The sequence below is a fragment of the Vespula pensylvanica genome, chromosome 22, assembly GCF_014466175.1.
Source record: "Vespula pensylvanica isolate Volc-1 chromosome 22, ASM1446617v1, whole genome shotgun sequence".
NCBI classification, from domain to species: domain Eukaryota; kingdom Metazoa; phylum Arthropoda; class Insecta; order Hymenoptera; family Vespidae; genus Vespula; species Vespula pensylvanica.
Window position 1 is genome coordinate 3180681 of NC_057706.1, and position 6314 is coordinate 3186994.

Here is a 6314-nt window from a genome sequence, read left to right on the forward strand (position 1 = left end):
TAAGTAATCATGAAACCTAGTCTCTTTTTTGTATTTCAAATCAAGTTTAATTTAAGAGAAGAATTTTAGTCAAATACCTGATACCATATGATGTGGTGGTGTAGTAGTAGTAAGAACGTAATCACTGAGATCAACAGTATTTTGTTTAATAGCTTGCCTGTTCGTAGCTTGATTATTATCGAGAGTAACGTAAGTATGTCGATTAGAGAGAGTATTACTTAATCCACCTAGAGTGACCGTACCGGTGATCAACAATTCGTACCATAGTGCAAAGTTGAAATTCGGACTAACTTGCGGCGCGTTTTCGTCGTTCGTGTTTGCATAAGTGCACTCCATGGAATTGTTATTTAGCCGTAGTATTATGGATGTCCAGTTTCCGTCGGGTTCGTTCTTACCGAAACTGAGGATACCGCGATTCTGATCATCCAGTCGCCAGGAAACTGTGATTTTATCTTTGTAAACGGACACGGTAAAATGTTGATCACCTATGCGAGGTGCCATGTGCATCAAAGTGCCACCAGTATTCGATCGATACGTTATTCGGATAGTATCGATAGTAGAGTCGGACTCATTTCTTTCTTCCATTTCCATTTGATCGTAAACGTAAGTGAACGACGTACTAACGCCATCGAATGTCGCATTAGCGATACACTCATAACCGTCGTCGAGATTTTGACATTTGGAACCAGCTGGACAATCTTGCAGTTGGCAAAATTCCATTTCTTGGCAAGTTTTGCCGGTATAACCTCGTGGACACTGGCACCAGAAATCATTCCACGTAACGTGGCAGGTACCACTGTGGTTACAGGGATTACTGATACACACGTTGTCGGATAAAACGCCTTCCAAAACTTTGTCATGGTCGAAGGTTACGTTGCCGAATTGCGTCGGTGTCGGTATATCTTTTGCCTTTGTGTAATGACGATAAAGTTAATTGAACGATTCATTAAATTTTTGCTAAGATTCGTTAGGATATGAATTAACATTATCATAATATTATACCTTTAAAGGGAAGAATTCCACGACCATGATCTCGTTGCCATTAGATATTTGTACATCTTGTATTATTCCTTTGAAATTTATTTGCGGTACTTGTTGAATTTCCATTTGACGACTGTCGACTTGTCGTATATATCTCGATGCTTGCGGTAAACCACCCAAATAAAGTACAGTAACGTTTAATTGTCCTGAAGCGCTAATTGTTTTGCGAAAGTATTCGGTGCCGTTGATTTTCACTTGGACCAACGTCACATTCCTGATAACTTGAATCAGATGGTTGTTTCCATCGTTTAATTTAACACCACCTACCGTATATGCCTCGGTACCATTAAATTGGATTCTAACGAGTAATTCTCCTCCTTCTAATTGCGCTGCGATATACGTCTTGTCTTGAGACTTTGAGTCCATTTGTGGAGCCGGTTCAGATCCTAAATAGAATATGTCGCCTCTATCTTGCCTCGTCCGTATAAACATTGAAATATCTACGATCGATCTAACTGCTTTCCTCGCCATATCAGATACTTTAACTGTGACGTAACCATTAGTGATGTTCTCAAAACCAAATGTGGCAGCCGTCATATTGTATTGGCATGTGTGACCTAAATACGGACGTTCGCATTTGCAAGAGAAATCCCGCCAACCGTCGGTACAATGGCCTCCGTTCTTACAAGGATTTGGTGAACATTGTGCTTCACGTGGACACCCAGGTTCGATACCTTCCATATAAACCGTTTTAGATGTTGTTCCTGAATATACCTAAAAATAAAAGATCTGGTTAACTGTTGAACATAAATATTTACCTATTATTATTGTTGTTATCGTTGTTTGATTCGAATGAAAGTAAGCACCCATTCTCCATTAATAACGACGTCCTCGGTACAGCCTATAAAGAAAGACGGGCCATGCGTAAGTCTTCGGAGATAGTTAGTAGTACCACCGACGTACGTCATCGGGAAAGATGTGTGATTAGAGTTAGATCCTTCGTTGAGACTGATAGGATATATCGTTTGCTCTTCGTTTGCTGATAAAACCAAATGTGTGGTATTGATGGCTACGAAAACTTTTTGCCACGAAGAATCGTTTAACCCGCTACCAATGAAGACGCCTTCCCACTTATTCAAAAGGCTCGAATGTAAATTGAGTTTGCCATTTACGAGTTCAAGAATGTAAAAGGTTAAACCCTTTCCAATGGCCAATAAACCATTTGGTAGCGTAGTTCGAAAACGAAATTGAATGTCGTATCCTTCCTCGCGAGTCGTGTTCACCAGAACATACGAACTACCACTCAATGACATGGTGGTCACCTGAAAAATAGTTTAAAAATTAAACATTTGTCTTTTTTCTTTTTTACACAAGACTTATTCGAGTAAAGGCCAGCACTTTACGTACCTCCGTCTTTTTCGAAAACATTGTGGAACAAGTTTGAATAACTTGCATTAATAATGTGATACTAACTCTATTGCAATATATCAGTCATTTGCGTGTACGAACAAAATAATCTATGATTTTAAATAAGTATAATAATAATATGTATGAAAACATGATCAGTAAAAGTTTATTCAATATGATTGATAAAATAATATCTCATAAAAGATTCTATAAAAAATTGATTTTAATTCTGAAAATGAGAATCGATACTTTTTCTTTTAAGTATCCTGTCCGTACACGTATAAAAAAACTGAAAGTTTTCTACACAAGCAATAAGTACTTACATAATTACATATTTCACCGTGGAAGCCGTTTGGACAGGTGCAGTTGAATTTATGAATTTTTTCATCGATTAGATACGGCCAACAAGTACCGCCGTTCTGACAAGCATTACCCAAACAACCTGTTAACTCAACGGAGCAATTCTTTCCACCGTATTCGGGTTCGCAAGTGCAGAAATAGTCAGCTCTACCATCGGTACAGACACCGTGGACGCAAGGGGTGTATCTTTTGCATTCGTCGATGTCATGCTGACAGTGATCACCTTCGTAACCTTCGTCACATTCACAAGTGAATCCACCAATGCGATCGACGCAGCTACCGGCTTGACAAGGATTGCTTTCGCACTCGTTTATATTCACTTCGCAATTTTTACCCGTTACTCCTTGGACGCATAAACATTCGTATCTAAGTAAAGAGAAGGAACAATTAATTGAATATAAAATTAATAACAATAGTAATAAGAAAGAATATATAATAGGTATTACTAACCCGCTTGCATTAGCATAACTGAAATCTTGCGTAAATATAGAGGGTAAATTGAAGGCCTCGCTTTTGTATAATTCTTTATTTGATCTCTCGAGGCAAGTACCGTTAAATTGGCAGGGTGAGCTTTCGCATTCGTTTATATCTATTTCACAGTTTTTGCCGGTGTAACCAGAATAACATTGGCATTTGTAATTCTTTATATCGTCGATGCAAATGGCATCGTTGACACACGGAGCGGACAAACAATCGTCTATGTTTTTTTCACATCTCGATCCTTCGAAACCAGTATCGGTACAATCACACGTATAATCATTTACGCCATCCATGCATCTACCGTAATTGAAACATGGCAGTGGTTCGCAATCATCGATATTAATCTCACAATTAGTTCCACGAAATCCAGGTGCGCAATTACAAGTGTAAGCTGCGACTTCGTCTATACAGGTCGCACCATTCAAGCAAGGATCACTCTCGCATTCGTTAACATCCGTGTCGCATATCTTCCCGGAATAACCAGGTGGACATTTACATTCGAACGTATTGATTCGATCGATGCAAGTAGCATTATTCAAACAGGGCCCACCAAGACACTCATCAATATCGATGTCACAATGATCACCAGAGAAACCAGGTATGCAGAAACATTTGTAACTTCCTTCGGTATTTAAGCATATACCGTTGTTACACAAAGAGTTACCTTGAATCTCGCATTCATTGACGTCTTGATCACAGAATGAACCTGAAATTGACAGAGAATCGAACTAGATCGAATTACGTATATATGACGAACGAATTATAAACTTTTATATCGTATTTTGGTTTAGATAGATTTTTTTGAAACAACACAAAAGAAGAAAAAACAGAAGCTTGATTTTGGCAATCAAAATCAAATTCGATTTATTTGGAATAATTGGTTTGACGAAAACATTTTATTTTTATATGCGAACTTTTATATCGTGTTAACGTACCTTGAAAACCAGGGTGACACTTGCATTCGAATCCGTTGTCACCTAGATCGATACAGGTGCCATTGTTACACGGCTTTCCGGCACAATGATAAACGATAAGAGTGCAATTTGGATCTCTGTACCCTTCGCGGCATTTGCACTCATAACTGCCGATACCGTCGACGCATATCTTATTATCTGGACATATCACGTCCACGCAATCATCAACGTTTACGTCACAGATTTTACCTTCGAATCCTCTTGGACATTCGCAAACGAAATCTCGTCTTGATCTTGATATCAGAGTACAACTTCCATTATTTTGACATGGATTCAAGGAACACGCGTCGAATTCTCGTTCACAATTTTGACCCATGAAATCTTTCGTACAATTACACGTGTATTCGTTAATACGATCGATGCATGTGCCACCATTTTGACAGGGTTGAGAGAGACATTCGTCCACGTTGATTTGACAGTTCTTTCCTATTCATAAAATAATTATTTCTAATTGGGAAAGTGATTCTTTGGCAGTTTGTTTTTTGTTACAAGTTGTTTGCTAACAAGCTGTTTGCATAATCTATACTTATTTACCTTATTAAAAAAAAAAGAACAAATAGAAGCTATTTTAAATTTTGAATGATCAATTTGAAGTCGGTTAGAAACCAACAAAGTAACACTTGTATATTTTTTAGAAATACATTTAATAATATTTCAAATTTACAGTGATTTTGTAAATATACACTATCTAGTTATTTAATTAATTTAGAGGATGAGGAAATGTTCACCTAAGGTGTTTGCTATGTACGGTCTACGTATTTTATTTCTTTTAATATCAATTGCTATTTCTTATGCATTCGCTGCTAAAAATTTTCTCGGTTGTTTCATTTATTTTATAATTTTTTAATTTCATAGAATAATTATTAGATAATTTTTAAATTACATAAATGCAGATCTTTCCAATTATTTCATTTAATTATTTATTATTGTTATTATTTTTTGCATCGACTACAAATTGATTGTTTAAAAGTTAAAATAGCTTGTTATAATATTCCATACTGTATGTTAGGTAGTTTTCTAGATTAAAAAGATTTATATACTCTATATTTTAATTTGACTTTTAGTGTAAGCATTTTTTAATTATTTTATGTTTTTTCAGAATCTTTTTCTGTTGTTTCTGCAGAAGTTTTTAATTTACTTAAATCATTTTCCCTTTAAAAGCCTTTCCTGGCGTAAAGTTTGTTTATACGAATACTTGATTCATAAGATAATGTTACGAACAATTTTTATATTTACTGCAAGTACTTTGCAAACAACTTGTGTACATGTAGTATATTTTATTAATTTAATACCGGTTCAATTAATTTTTATACTAAGAAAATAATTACAGATAAACAAAATTTGAATGAAAAATAATGAAAAACAGATTCGTCGAAGAAATATGAACAAATGAATGAATCTAATTAATAAATTTATTAATTATTTAAACAAGATATCATTCGATTTTAATCTTTCATATGAAACAAGGTGATTGATTAATGAGAACTCAAATAATAATGAAAGAGAACACAAATAATGATTGTACCAGTATAACCAGCCAAACATTGGCAGTAATAACTGTTGAGCTGATCGATGCAAATACCACCATTTCGGCAAGGATCGCTAGAGCATTCATCCATATCAATGGAACACTCTGGTCCTGTCCATCCTGGTTCGCAGGTGCAATAATAGCCTCCAGGCTATTTGATGATAAGACAAGTAATGGATGAAGCAAAGAAAGCAAACGATATATTCCATGTATAAAAGCTTACACATACATATGATACATGTATTATACGCGAAGCACAATATCAAGAAATCAGACTCACATAATCGTGGCAAGCAGAAGCCTGTTTGCAAGGTAGATTACGACAGGTAATCTGTTCCTTACACTGTGTTCCCGTCCAAAATCGTGGACATTGGCACATGATGCCAAAGACTGTTTCAATGCATGTACCACCATTGTGACATATTGTGCACCAATCCGAAACTGATGTCGAACACGTTGCACCTGATGAACGACACATACCACGAGGTAAGGGACAACACAAAACATTTTACAGCCAGATCGTATTTTATGCGAGGAGAGAGAGAGAGAGAGAGAGAGAGAGAGAGAGAGAGAGAGAGAGAGAG

The 6314-nt window shown here is 36.2% G+C and overlaps 1 protein-coding gene across 4 annotated transcripts in view; it reads right to left on the reverse strand.

Moving 5' to 3' along the window:
* LOC122636431 (protein crumbs) overlaps positions 1–6314 on the reverse strand; it is a 43832-nt gene that overhangs the window by 2383 nt on the left and 35135 nt on the right. Inside the window, exons 7-15 of one of the 4 annotated variants that reach the window (XM_043827618.1) lie at positions 6011–6192; positions 5728–5881; positions 4164–4628; positions 3199–3934; positions 2712–3114; positions 2389–2394; positions 1848–2303; positions 1003–1755; positions 78–909 (exon numbers count right to left, since the gene is read on the reverse strand). In XM_043827618.1, coding sequence (XP_043683553.1) covers positions 78–909; positions 1003–1755; positions 1848–2303; positions 2389–2394; positions 2712–3114; positions 3199–3934; positions 4164–4628; positions 5728–5881; positions 6011–6192 — 3987 coding nt within the window. The remainder of the gene's footprint in view (positions 1–77; positions 910–1002; positions 1756–1847; positions 2304–2388; positions 2395–2711; positions 3115–3198; positions 3935–4163; positions 4629–5727; positions 5882–6010; positions 6193–6314) is intronic. The other 3 variants (XM_043827619.1, XM_043827620.1, XM_043827621.1) reach the window with 3 other exon arrangements.